The 15,343-nt window shown below is 42.9% G+C and overlaps 1 protein-coding gene across 1 annotated transcript; it reads left to right on the forward strand.

Annotated features, from left to right (window-relative positions):
* Positions 1-7,015: 7,015 nt before the first annotated feature.
* LOC109072540 lies at positions 7,016-8,191 on the forward strand. The gene has a single exon (XM_019088780.2). It carries the CDS (start codon positions 7,016-7,018, stop codon positions 8,189-8,191), a length of 1,176 nt encoding a protein of 391 aa, XP_018944325.2.
* The last annotated feature ends 7,152 nt before the right edge of the window (positions 8,192-15,343 follow it).

Consider the following 15,343-nt stretch of genomic DNA (forward strand, 5'->3'; position numbering starts at 1 on the left):
ACACACATTAACACGTTCATATTTTTTATGTATTTATTATTTTTAGTATCCTGAAACTCTCCTGATCAGTGTTTTGAGTAGGGGTTTGTGGTTTTTTATTTTTCTTTGGTTGGGGAGGTTATAGTTGAACACCGTCATTAGAACTCTATAACCGCCAAAACCGTGACATTAAAATATTTTTTACAAACATTTTTTATCAAAAATTATTTTCATTTTTTAGATATGATCATAAAATGCGCAATATATCGGGAGACATGGTTTTTACCACTTAATGAAGTTTTGTAAATCGTCAGACATGATATTTACCACTTCATTAAATTTTGCTTTGTAGAAAACCTTTCTTAAAAACAAATTTCGTTTTGTACAAATTTTATCTTTATTTTTAATAAATGTTTCATCAACCAATTGCATGTATTTTAATAAATAAAAGCAAATATAGCAGACAATGATAACCATGACATGGAAGCACCAGCGCGCCGCGTTCACTTGCACTGCCACTGTGAACTAGAGCGCATCTCATTGTAAATGAAACTCAGCGCAGGCCTATGCCTCATACTCTAGCATTAAATATTTTTGCTGCATCCTTTCTAGAACAGACAAGGGCCTTTTTTTTTTTTTGCGGCTCGCATCAGCAAAGCATTGCATCGTCCATAGACCGCAAAACAATCAGCGGATGGCGGGCGGGTGCGGCTTTGAAAATATTGCTCAAAAAACGTTGGCGCGGATGATGAGTTTTGTGATGTGGTTGCGGATGAAATAATACCCCCATCTGCGTATCTCTATCGATAACAACATTTAACACTACACAAATATTACATTTTTTTAATTTAGGCGATTAATTTCCCATAGTGACATAGGACTGAGGTGCCGGATCCATAAAAAAAGTCATCTTTCCTTGACCCACGATACAGAGGCAATGGGGGGGATGGATTGGAGGAGACAAAAGATGCACTCCGGGGGGAAATTGTATCAGCTGACGAGGGAAACGGAGGCGGAGTTAGTGGTGCTTCGGAGGCTGCTGGAGATGATTTGGGAGAGGTCTGTGCACCACCCCCTCCCAAGAAGAGAAATCTTGGAGATCTCCTTAATAAAACGGAGGTCTGAAATCTCTGCCCCTTTACCGATCAGAGCGCGCGCTGACACGGGTTTAACCCCCTATCTCCAAGAACAACCAATTGACTCTACGGCAGATCCACTAGCATGGTGGCGAGACAATGAAACACGCTATCCACTCTTAGCAAAATTGGCACGTAAATACATGTGTATTTGTGCTACAAGCACAGCATCAGAGCGAGTTTTTAGCACTGCGGGGAACATAGCTACCCCTGTCAGATCGTCACTAAAACCGAGTAAAGTGAACATGTTGGTGTTCCTGTCACGGAACTTGGAAGTCGAAAAGATTAGGAAATTAAAATGTCATTGCACTTTTTTTTTGTTTCCTTTATTTAGTTAGTTTAATTAAGGTATTATTACAACAGTCGTTGTTCGACTTTTTTCTTTGATAAAGGTATGTAGATTTTTATCATTTGTAATTTAGGCCTAGGCTACTCATTCATTTTTATGCTCTTATAGAATTTAAGTAGCCTACTTTTTTAAAAGGTTTTTGTTTACTGTGTGTGATTTATTTAAAACAAAGCACGTTCATTGCAAAGTTTTTTTTTTTTTTTGTTAAGGATTTGTTCACTGTGTGTGATTCATTTAATGAAAAGCACATTCACTGCTAGTTGTCTTGCTGTTAATTTTAAATAAACGTAGAGCAAGTAGCTAATCAGTGTCTGCTCGTTTATTCAAAATAGTACCACCCCCCCCCCCCCCCCCCCCCCCCCGACGGTTATGTTATAAACCGTCACATTTGACTCACGTCATAACCGTCATCACCAAATTCTGAAACCGGCACACCCCTAGTGTTTTGAGCTCAGATAAGATGATCGTAGAGCGTCCTCAGGCGACCGTTAATGATAATCAGAATGAATACACTACCTACTGTGATTAACAAACATTTAAATTATCCACCAAATTATCATCATTTTTTGTAAGTTACAGCGATGCCACCTCAGTAAATTAGTAAATATTAAACTGAGTTATTGCCTACGTAATATATTTTAATATAAATAATGTATGAAATAAACGTTAAAGCAAATACTAAAGATGTAAACAGCATCTCTCGTTCAAACTCGCTCTCTCGCTTCCCCGCTCTCTCTTCCAGCTCGCCGCTGCTCCGCATTTGGATTGTGGGAAATACTGCTTCAGTGAGTGTACATCGGTTGTACACTCTAAATCAGAATGAATTGTGGGTAAAAAAGTAGTGAACGAAATAGAATGAATGAAGTAGTTCACTCAGAATTCGGACAGTACTACAAAATGGCTGACACCCGATATAGTGCACTATATGGTGGATAAGGAGCGGTTTCAGAAACAGATATTAAATCAGACAAAATGTAAAAAATAGGTATTGTTTGTGAATGTAATACTTACTACTGATTGGAGACACCTGTCAATCAAGATACAGAGATACATAAAGTAAAACATTGTGTGTCTTTGTTTCTTGTTCATGTGTGGACTTCTGTGTTCATGTTAAATCTGTTTCTGCATTAGCAACACCTTTAAATGGATTCTGTTTGAGCTTTTTCCACCCAAAGCAGTGTATCGAAGTGCATTGAGAGCAAAACAGCATGATTTTGACTGAAGCAGGGATTTTCTGAAAGTCTGAGAATTCTGGTTTTGGCTCGCTTTCAGAGTGCTCCATTACCGCTCAATCACTAACACAATTAATGCTGTAACTATAGCCGTTCTAAACTAGTTCTGCCTACAAGGATTGTACTGCACACACACACACACGTACAGACACATAACGGATCACTCACACACACAAACAAACAATATTGTCAGCACTGTCCTGTGATTTGATAAAAATGCTTAGAGACAGAAAAGTTAAAGTGAAAATGTCTTTGTGTTTTGAAGTAATCAAAATCCACAGCTTCACTATTAGTAGAGAGACACTGCACAGACAGACAGGACTAATTTACTCATAATCACACTCTCACAAATGCATTCAAATAAATGTGATTTTACTGTGCTTCTCTGTATCTGATTTAATAACCGATAAAATAACTGACGAAAATGTAGCCTACTATTATTTCATCCTTCCGAACAAAATTTGCACTTCAAAAAGCTGCAGTGACAGATTTAACTTTTAATTCTGATAACCTTTGAATCATTTAATGCACACTTAGCCTACTTAAAGAAAAGGAAAATAACACATTCATTTCTTTTTTTTATCATCATCATCATCATCATTATTATTATTAGTAATCATTCATTAATTTGGTCTTATCAGATCTGCTCAAGGGCTCTTACGTTTAGCATGATGAGTGACATTTGACACATTTCTTTAATAAAAGTTTATAAATAATCAAAAGATAAAGTTTTTTGTTGTTGTTGTTGTTGTTGTTGTTCAGAATTTTAAATGAGCTCAAAATATGATCAAGTAAGTAGCTCCATAAATCACTCACGCTTTGACATTACTGTTATAGACAGTTAATGCATTAAAATGAGGACAGCTCAACTCACATTTAGCAGAAAATTAAACACTTCATACTCTTCATACTTAAATACAAAACAGTGCTGAACTTTGAACAACAGTATTTTTTAAAATGTCATAATAGTGATTTTCTAATCAAGATGATTTACGACTTTGACCTTTGACCTTTTGACAGGTTGAACTTCCGGTGCACTTATGATGGGTGGGTTGAACTTTCCCGAATGAGTTCATGGGTTAACCTATGACCCCTCCCCAGGCATCGATCATGTGGTTTTGACAGAAGCTTTTTACTAGTTTTAAATCATGGTTTTTAGAGGGTAGTTTTTAGTATACGAAATCCCCAGGCATCGATCATTGGGTTTTGACAGAAGGTAATAGTTAGTTTTAAATCATGGTTTTTGACGGGTATATATACGAACCCTCCCCACGCATCGATCATGTGGTTTTGACAGAAGCTATTTGCCGGTTGTTTGAACTTTGTCCCAGTTAGGTTGTTTGAACTTTGTCCCAGTTAGGTTGTTTGAACTTTGTCCCAGTTAGGTTGTTTGAACTTTGTCCCAGTTAGGTTGTTTGAACTTTGTCCCAGTTGCCGGTTGTTTGAACTGTGTGTGTTATGTGAGTGTGTGTGTGGTGTGTGTGTTGTGGTTATATGCCCATTACATTCATGAGCAGTATATAAATGGGATCGGTGTGTTCTACATCCACTACCAGAAAGGGAAACATGAGCTACATGAGCATGGATGGTTTATCCTCCCCTCAATCGTCAGATGCGGGGGTGAGCAACAGGATGCCGGATAGCCTGACTATGGCGCCGAGAAAACCTTTCGGACACATCCGTTTGACAAGTTTTCTCCATGAAATTTCGGAATGGACTAAAGGTGAATTTATGATGCGTAGTAACCGCGTATTCGGATACAAATTTCACAAACCAACTCAAGTTGTTACGCTCTACACCACTGACGGCCTCGGTGAGTTTCAGGCTGGGGAAGACGAGTGTCTGGTATTTTCCTGAAAAAGACTGGTCTCTATTTTACAAAGTGTCTGGAACGATCTGAATGACGGCGGCGAGGAGCCTTTGTACGTGGGGGAGTGGGACGGGGCGACCCCGAATGTCCGGTACCGTGTGGTGGGTGACCATACTCAAAAGAGGCTGAGTGATTCTGTTTACATATTCTGTTGTTAAGACAAGACAAAGCTCAACAACACTCGGTTGGGGCACATCCTGCCTAACGAGCATCACGATCTGTATGAAATGCAATTTTTGTTCAAGTGGTGCGATCTGGATCTACTGAATAGGGATTTTTCAATCATCAACAAAATGTTCAAATGGTGCGACATGCATGACGGATACAACAAAATTAAAGTGCAGCTGTTCCACCCTGAGAGATGTCCGCGGAGCAGCACATACTCTCTGCCGTCCCCGCCCATTCACTACAGCCATCCTAAAGCACGACGTTTGGACCTTGCCAAGCGTCGCGTATAAATCAAGGCTGAAACCCTCCAACGCCCCCACCCCCTTTTCCACAGCACTCATAAAATACGGCGACCCAACCCTCCCAAGCAGCATTTATAAACCATGGCTGAAGACCACGTATGCAGCTGCGGTATCTCTTTTGGCAGCATTCTTGACCCTCCCGACGACGACGCAACCCTACATACTCCGACTGATGCCTGCGGTCCATCGGGCCTCCACAATGACTGGGTCTCGGCTAAAACGGTCAGACGCCGCATAGAGTTGCAATCGTGCTTTGAAAACGACAACATCGTCACCCCTGAACCCTCGGACCTCCAAAACGACTCTGGTCTGGCTATCAAACGTAGCTTAGACTCAGATCCGATGATCGGGCGCGCCTCCCCCCACGGAGTGGACAAAAGTTTAGGGCTCCATAACGATCGGCAATCGCACGACTCATCTACATTCGACCGAACCCTTCCTCATTCTAATTCTGGCTTCGACGCCACAGACGGATGTTTCAGCGACGTCGGATTCAAAATCATAAAAGCCGCGACCGTGGTTTTGCTGCAACATCTCATCAACGACAAGCAGAAGGACGAGTGCGAGGGCTGTGCAAATAACCATCCTAGTCAGCTGCAACATTCCTGTCTGTTTGACCCTCCCAACTACTACTTCGACACACACTTTGACGAACTTTCAGTCAAGCTGTTTAAAGCCTCTTTTCATTCCATCATCACTACCCTCCTGGAGCGGTGTGGGTTAAAATCTCAACCCCATCGTATTCAAGGAACAGTCAGGACTATTCTGCGCGTATTAAAAGATGAACCATTCATCGTCGCCAAGGTGGAAGAAATCAGGGCGAGACTTCTGGACAAACCCTGCAAGGAAATAGTCTGCGACGTCGTTGATCTCTGGGAAAATCTCCCCAACGCGAATGGCCAGTGACCAAACCATCTCCAACATGGGTGTAGCCTGTAGCCTAAAGTGCTGTATGGAATTATTGTTTAAAGAGCATTACAGAGACCAGATGACCGATCTCATGAGCAAGATTATTATGGACGCGTCCCACCCCGATACTCCGTGTCACAATACTGCGCGCGAGGCAAATCTCAAGAAAAATATGGCTTATATAAGAGGACTGGCTAGCTCATGGGACTATATGACGGACAAATGTGTTGACGGTAACGATCCAACCATCGTAATGATAAAACAGGTTCTAGATATGCTCTGTGAATCGCAATCCCCGCTCGGGATCACCGATCTGCTGTGTACTTGTACGTACGTGGTCGATGTCTGTACCGAGCTAATTAAGAAATCAAAAGAATATGACTCCGATGATCAGGACGACGTTGTCAAAACCGTCGAAGTGATTAAAAACGTAGACAAAATTGTCGTAATGTACGTCGATTACATCCTAGACAAAAACATGATGGCCTGCCGCGATTTTCTTTTCTGGTTAGATTACCACTGACGGCATTATTAATCCATTTTGTATCCTGTAACATCGCTGTTATAACCATTTTACTTAGTCTCTGTATACATGTTTTTTTATTATAGTATGTATGTTTTGTATTATATCCATTTTTACTTATAGTATGTATGTTTTCTATCCTCTATTATATCCATTTTTACTTATAGTATGTATGTATGTTTTCTATCCTCTATTATATCCATTTTACTTATAGTATTTCTATCTTCTATTATATCCATGTTTACTATCTTTTATTATATCCATTTTACTTATAGTATTTCTATCTTCTATTATACCCATGTTTCCTATCTTTTATTAAATCCATTTTACTTATAGTATTTCTATCTTTTATTATATCCATTTTACTTGTATTTTTTATAGTATTTCTATCTTTTATTATATCCATTTTACTTGTATTATTTATAGTATTTCTATCTTTTATTATATCCATTTTACTTGTATTATATCCTGTAACGTTTTTTTTTAATAAAAGATTGATTCAAACCGCTTGTACGCGTCATTCTTTTCCAACGGTTGCGACGGCACCATGTCGGGGCTCATGAAAGAGGCTTATTATACGCCCTCCAACCCGGGCTCTTTAGGTGGTAAACGATTAAAAGACGCCATCTTGAAAGACAGCGGGGTCCCTCTAAGCGATAAACAGGTTTCAGAATGGTTGGCTGGTGAGGATGCTTACACATTACACAAAACAGCGCCTATAAAATACAAACGAAACAGAGTGGTCGTGTACGGGGTCGATACTCAGTTCCAGGCCGATCTCGTCGACATGATCGCCTACGCTAAGGATAATGACGGTCATAAATATCTGCTGACGTGCATAGACGTATTTAGCAAGTACGCCTGGGCTCGTGTGTTGAAGAATAAGAGCGGTCTCGAGGTCACTAGAGCGTTCGAGTCTATCCTCGAAGAGGGTCGTGTGCCGCAGAAATTGCAGACGGATCAGGGAAAGGAATTTTTTAACAAACAATTTCAAGATGTGATGAAAAAGCACAACATTAATCATTTCGCTACCGATTTGAAAGCCATCGTCGTGGAACGATTTAACAGAACGTTAAAAAGTCGTATGTGGAGATTTTTAACGGCTACAAATTCCCGTCGATACATAGATGTTTTACAAGACATCATGCAGGGGTACAACACCAGTTATCATCGAAGTATCAGAATGAGACCCGTGGACGTCGTCAAAGTAAACGAGGATCAAGTGTTTCAAAACTTGTACGGCGATATAAAGAAGACAGAAAGACCCGTATTTAATTTCAAAGTCGGCGACGTCGTCAGGATTTCTAAAGTGAGAGGCCCATTCGCCAAAGGTTATGAGCAGAACTACACGGAGGAATTTTTCACCGTATCCTCGTGTATTCCGCGTCAACCCCCGGTCTACAGACTCACCGATTATGACGGGGATGTCATTGAGGGGGTTTTTTACGAAAAAGAGCTGCAAAAAATAATTGTGAGTAAAAACAAATCTTTTAAGGTGGAAAAGATTTTAGGTCAGAAAAAACAAGGGAAATCTACGCTTGTTTTAGTGAAATGGCTAGGGTGGCCTTCAAAATTTAATAGTTACGTAGATAAAAAAAACTCTGCTGGACTTAAAACACCCCGACGTTTAACGGATGAGATCATACCAGCGAAGGACCGCCATGGACGATCACGGGTTCTACGTCACGTTGCCGTGCAATGCATCGTCGTCGGTTTATCCTGAAAATCGCATATCCTCCTATACGACCAGGTTAGCAAAAGCTATAGACTTGAAAGGACAATGGGAAGTCGGACTCGCCGAAATCGAATATCCTAGAAGTTGGTACAACTTTGATGACGAAGACGGTCATTTCATCCTACATACGGCCCCGGAACCCCCGGATAGCAAGACCTCCAAAGACTCGTATATCGGTTTTTCTGTAATTACGAAATTACACATAAGCGGTGGGTACTATGCAAACATTCGTGCAATCCTGCGTGCTATAAATCAACTTACCGCACCAGCGGCCGTATTGAGTCACGACGAATTAAAAAACAAGGTGATTCTGACCGCGAAACCCAACATTTCGGTGAGTTTTCGTGGGAGACTAGCCACTATTTTAGGAACGACGCTAAAACCTCTCGGAGGTATAAACTATCATAAAAAAAACAGATTTTACCGTAAACGCCGTCATGTACGCGCCTCACCAATGCGATATCAACGCAGGGTTCTACACGATGTACGTCTACACGGACATTATCCAATATCAAGCGGTCGGTGATTCTTACGTCCCTCTTTTGAGATGCGTACATATATCGGGTAAAAGCAACGACTCGGTCATTGCTAGATACGACACCCCGCATTACGCATCGATCAGCAAGGATCACATCACCGACATCACCATAGAGTTGAAGGACGATCAAAACCGCCGAGTACCATTTTCTTACGGGAAAGTCATCGTAAAACTACACTTTAAACCAAAAAATGGTTTATTATAGACCCGGAGAGACCGCCGACTATGTCAGCTACTACCGAAATCAGGCCGGCGGGGATTTGCCGGGCTATGCCGGGGGAGGGGTTATGTACGGAGCAGGCTTAGGGGGTCTTTTCAGAGGCCTGTTCAGGATGGCTATACCTATGTTAAAAAGAGGATTTAGCATCGCGAAACCCCATCTAAAATCGGCCGCTAAAAATATAGTATCCGACGTCATCTCAAACATATTGACGCGATCTCATAACGATAAAGCTCAAGACGGATCCGGTCTGATGGTCATGGCGTGTAAGAGGATGTCTAAACCACCAGGTGTGAGGAGGCGTGGTCATTGGGGAAAGAAGAAAACAACACTTGGACCAAAGAAACGCTCAGTCGTACGCAGAAAGCGTAAGATGTCTGTTAGTCAAAAGGCGTCGATCAAGAGAGTCGCAAAAACCATTTTCTAACATGGCGTTATTGCACCGCATGTCGGGGGAGTGCATCAAGTCCCAGTTGGACCTATTTACGGTCCCGCTGACGCAGACCGTTATTGAGAAAAACGGCTATATAGAAGTAGCCCCATTATCGGCCATATCGGACTCTGCACCATTGGAGTTTTTTATCGCCGGCAACGGCGACCATTATTTGGATCTCAATAACACGATGCTCTATCTACGGGTGAAAATCACGGGGCCTGATGGAGCAGTTATTGCTCACCCGTCAAAGGTGGGGCCGATAAATTACCCGGCGGCTACCATGTTTTCACAGGTCGACGTAACCCTCGGCGACCGCCTGATATCTCAGAGCTCCGGAACTCATCTGTATCGCTGCATCATCGAAAGTCTGCTCAACTACGGTAAAGATACGTTGGAAACTATTTTCACTGCCGGGCTGTTTCACAAAGACACAGCCGGTCACATGGATGTACATGACCCCGCAGGCCGTAACGAGGGGTTTACGAAGAGATCGCTCTACACCAGCCGAAGCAGTGAGGTGGAACTGCTTGCCCCCATACAAAGCGATATATTCTTTCAAGAGAAACTTTTAATTAATGGCTTGGATTTAAAATTACGGTTTATACGGGCAAAGGATGAATTCTGTCTGATGAGGTCCGACGATGTGGCTTACAAATTACATATAGCGGCGGCGTCCCTATTTGTCAAAAAAGTTTCCGTATCGCCCCCGGTGAGACTGGCTCACACGCCCAGACGCTGCTCCCGACCACGGCCAAGTACCCCATCGATAGGGTCTGTCTAAAATCGTTCTCCATACCCACCGGCTCTCGCATTTCCAATCAAGAAAATCTGTTTTTAGGAACGCTGCCAAAGTCTATCGTTATCGGTATGGTCGATAACGACGCATTTACCGGTACCTACGAGAAAAATCCATTCGCGTTCAAACATTACAATCTGGAATTCCTAGCAGTCTACGTGGACGGTCAACAATTTCCCGCCAAGCCTCTACAACCTAATTTCGATGCCGGTTTGGCTGTGCGCGAATATTATCAGCTGGCGATGGCGACCGGGAGACACCTTAAAGATCGACCGCTCTGTATCGGCAGGAATGATTTCCTGAACGGATACACGCTCTACGCATTTAACCTGACGCCGGACGAGGACTGCGGTCAGCACATTTCCCTCATCAAGTCCGGGAACATCAGAGTCGAAGCTCGTTTCAGACAAGCGCTTCCGAACACTGTTAATTTAATAATTTACACCGTATTCGACAGCCTCATTGAAGTGTGTAACCGCAGACAGGTACTGATTGATCACTACTGAGAGATGAAACACGCTACAGCTCACAGCTATCGTGGATAAAATAGCATGCGGGACTCATTTTCTCGGGGTTCTACCGAGCGATCAGCTACCCAAAAAAACGGTGAGGCTCTTACCGTCGTTCTGCGTCGTTAATACCCACCCTGCTCGATTGCTGGGTGAGCATTGGATCGCCATTTATTTAGCCCGAGAGGGGACCGCTTGTTTTTTCGACAGCTTCGGCAATCCGCCCGACAGCCCCCGCTTTCCATTCAGCATCAATAACTTTCTAGACGTCAACGACGTCGACGTATTATATTCCGACAGACGCGTCCAGGATTATTCATCGGATACCTGCGGACAGCACTGTGTGTTTTTCTATATCATTTAGCCAGAGGTCGCGACTATAACCACGTGATGAAACTATACACCGATGATTATATTAAAAAAGGATAAAATGGTGTCCCTCTTTGTGAAGAGATTGAGACCGCATGTTTGTAATGATAAAATGTTATCATGCGTTCATTGCGTGCAGACATGTTTGACGTATAAATAAAAAGCTTAAACCATTATATTTCTTATCGTCTTTTATTTATTTAATCATAAGATACAAATTAAAGCTCACACAAAATCTAAGGAGTCGTTACATTTCCAGCCATTGCCCTCGGACGATAGCAGGCGATTTAAACGGCGAGTCTCCGAACTGCGGAGCCATGCGAGGTGAATATCTCAGGGTCTTTTTTTTTTTATAAGGTCTATCAGGAGGTGATGCGAGGTCTACTGGTTTACTCTTTAGAGAGGCAATCGTGCGTCTGACCTGTTGATTCAGCACCGTAGAAAAAGGGATGTTTAATTCGCCAAAGGCGCGTAGAAACTCTGACCATCCTGGAGGTCTCCGGTCATCCCTATCGTTTTGCGGGGCCGTAACATTTTTTAACAAATCGACCATGTGCGAACCTTGTACGGCTTTACCCCTGAACACAAACTCCCCGGATTCGTTCCACGAGCTTATTCCTTTAGCTTTAGACATCTTGTCTAATATGTATCTGCTGTTTTTCACGCTTCTCGATGGCACGTTCTTCAGAACTTCGGCGACGACAGCCTCCTCGGCTTTACCGTCTTCAACGTTAGCGGCAGTCTGCGATTCGTCTTTATGACCGAGATCAAGATCGGGTAACGAAAGCGTTAAAACACCACTCTCACGATCCCCTTGTTTAACGATGATCAAAAACCTGCTCAGGGTATGGCTGTAAAGTTTGACTTTTTCATAAGGATTCAAATCGGTGCACCGTAAAATATTTCTTATGGCGGCGTCCAAATCGCTCTCCACGGTCTGTTGAATGTTCTCGCGAGCATTTTCACTCTTGAGCTTATCCAGTTGATGGTGAGGGACTAAATACATCTTTTCGGCATACTCCATCCTAACGATTCGCTATCAAGCTCGTGAGAAACGGCATGGCGACGCTTAGGAGCGGTAACAGGAACCCTCCCTTCTGGTTGAAGACTCGTTTCTTGACCGCTATCCCGATTTTTTTATCGGCTACAAATTTAATTTCCGCTTTTCTCTTTTTCAGTTTTTGGTACTGTTGCCTGCTGACCGGAATGACACCATAGAGGATGTTTAGAGCCACTTCGCAGAGCGCTAAAATGAATTCGTCGGACGCCGATTGTAAAATAAGGCGTCGTTGTTTAGGAGTGGCTTTAAGTAGCAGTTTTAACACCAGAAGATGCTTACAAAGTCTGGCGGACATGGTTATCACGCTCTTCTTTTTTTCGGGATATAAACCACTTGACGGTCTGAAAGCAATCCTGTTCTGAGACGGTACTGCTCCGGAGTTTTTTGCTTTATAGTCTATCATTAGATAGCCGAAAGTTCGGTCGACCACGTCGTGATAACACTCCATAAAGTATTTTGTGTTTCCGGGGTACATTTGACGACCTAGCATCGCCACTTGATGGACGTCCCGAGGATTTTTAAACAGGATCATATAATTGGCGTTTAAGCTGATGGTTCGGCTCGACTTTCCCTGCGAAAATAAATTTTGCACTATGTAAATAGAACTGAGATTACGATGGTGGCAGTATTGAGTGAACACGCGCTGCAGTTCGACGTTAGCGCTAGCTTGGTCCATGAGATCGTCGACCACGAGAAGGTTAGCGGTGGTAACAAGTAGTAAATCATCATCATTCAGACTCTGGGGTATTCCTTGTATAAATTTAATGTCATACAATTGAAGTAAATCATCGTACAAAGTTTGCCAGCAATCATACAACCAAACAATGTTTTCAATTTTCTTTGAAATGATATTCAAACATTTTTCCAACAAAAGTTTTACAAAATAAGACTTTCCGGAATTGGACGGTCCAGATACAATGCAGCTGAAAGGGTGTTGAAGTCTGAAATCAAAATCGGACGCATCCTGAGACCCTCTGTGCATCGTCATCTGATCAGTAGCCGTAAGGAAGCGTGGTATAATCGCTTAAAAGCCGACGTTTATCGTAGACGACCTTAAACCTTTTAACGACTGATTTGTTTTGTAATGTGAGAGTCTTTTTATCTCTCACAATGTTTTCCGTCCGAGCCAGGATGTATTTGGATCTATCATGAGACGTCACATAGCTGTCAACCAGACCAATCAGGGATTCGAGACAGATAGCTTTGGAATTTTTAGCATTCAGAGTTATCCCCTTAGCTTTCATGGAAACTTTACCTTTGACCGTCTCGAAAGCGTACGATTTGGGACCGCTGGCACAGAAGGTCGTTATATGGTCATCGAGGTCTAATTCGCTCGCCAGCTCCCCTAAATGATCACCCAGAGGTGGCTCCCAGTCGCCGTCCCTAGACACGAATACGACGCTGTCTGTGTCAGAGTATAGCAGTCGGTCGCCTAGTCTGTCCATCAATTCGTACAATTCCAGTCGGGCGTGTGCAGTAGTGAAAGCGCCTACAAAAACATTCACGTCGCGCGCCTTGCAGACATCGTCTTTGTCGGGTTTATGCTGGACTAGAGCTACGTCGTCTGAGACGAATGAGAAATAGGCCAACGTGTCGGTGTTGCCAAAAACGATTCTGGTGAAATCTTCGGGCTCGCTCACCAGAATCGTTTGAGGTAAGTTCGGTCTTAAAGAGAAGCGTCCCCACAAACTATTCAGAATTAATTTAGTGATCGCCCTTTGGGCGGCGTTGTACTTGATTTTTTTCCGGGTCGAGTTGAATACCCTCTTTTTCAAAATAGTCACGAATGTAAGCCTCTTTCTCCGCATCCGTGACGACGTTCGAAGGGTAGCCCGACGCTTGTTGTTTTAAACGCAAGAAGGTTTTTACGTATTCGGCAAACAACGTGTCTGACCGTTGTGGAAAATGCCAAACCTCGTCTATCTTGGCTATCACATAGCCCTTCTCGATGGCTTTTAAAAGCTCGATACTGACCCAACAGCCCGAGAGCAATCTTTCCTGGTCCGTGTGGTTACATCACAAGGTCTGGTTTTGATCTTGAGCGCAGGTTCTACATAGCTTAGCGATGCAGTCCGTACCGTAGGCGGTAAATTTCTGACCTTTGAATGTCTGGGCACAGACAAAATTAGCCACGTGACGGCCATTTTCGTAACGCGTTTCAAAATCGTAAAAGATGTATTTTTCACACGGTTCCTTAGGCTCTAGAGGTTGTATGAAGCATTGATGTTCCCCATCGTCCATCAGACGCTCTCGACAATGCACACATTTGTCTGGGGCGCATATGTGTTTGGTTTTCTTGTTGCCCGGTTTAACGTTGTAACGTCTGTTACATAGTTTGCAGTATTTGATCATATCACAGGCGGGGTATTCCTGACCGGGAGGTGGGTTTTTTTTATGCATTTCGAAACAATAAGTCGATTTTTTGTAGTGTTTGATATTGTGGCAATGTATGATTCTTGTAGGGAACCTGTAACATTCCGCATCGAAACAGATGTTGCAGGCGTGCTTACATCGATGGTCTCTGCGGTTGGTGTAAGATTTGTAGCAAAATGGACAGACATATGTTGAACCGATGAACGCCTCCAAACTCGTTATCATGTAGTAGTGGTCGTCGTGGAGATACAGGAAGACCGTTTTTGGATGGGGTTCGTCGGAATTTTTGTAGGTTTCTAAGACCGTGGCGTTAGATCTGTGAAATACGACGATTTTAATGCCTAGCGCTCGTTCAAACGAGGCTATGTCACCGAGACCGATTCGGTCTTGGATTGAGAAGCCGACGGTGTTTTGGATGACGGTAGCCAGTTTTTCTAACTCACTCTCGGGGTGTTGGGGGTTAAGAAAACGGGCGAGACAGATGGAGAAGCACAAATTATTTGAAATATTGGCTGGGCAAAATAAACTTGTCTTTTTCCTTTTGATCACCTCATCAACAGCCAAGTCCGTGAGTTTCCGACGACCGCCGCCTTGTCTGTTCATGGCTAGGGAAGCTTCAAATTCTACGGTTTGGTCAGACAGTAACTGGTCGTTGCTCTGTAAAACTTTTTCAATTTGATCCATAAACCCACCCACGTCGTAATTATTACCATGGGTTAAAATCCCACTAACGGGCGTCTGTAAACTGGGGGCCGTCAATGTGATATTGATCATCGGAGAATTTTGGTCAAATTCCCTAGCGAAATTCACAATTCCAGTAAGCATGTCGTGTAAGCGGA

The sequence above is a fragment of the Cyprinus carpio genome, chromosome B9 (genome assembly GCF_018340385.1).
Source record: "Cyprinus carpio isolate SPL01 chromosome B9, ASM1834038v1, whole genome shotgun sequence".
Lineage (NCBI taxonomy): Eukaryota > Metazoa > Chordata > Actinopteri > Cypriniformes > Cyprinidae > Cyprinus > Cyprinus carpio.

Bases quoted from the DNA above. Each gene is read 5' to 3' on its own strand.
- LOC109072540 (XM_019088780.2), top strand. From the start codon at position 7,016: ATGTCGGGGCTCATGAAAGAGGCTTATTATACGCCCTCCAACCCGGGC.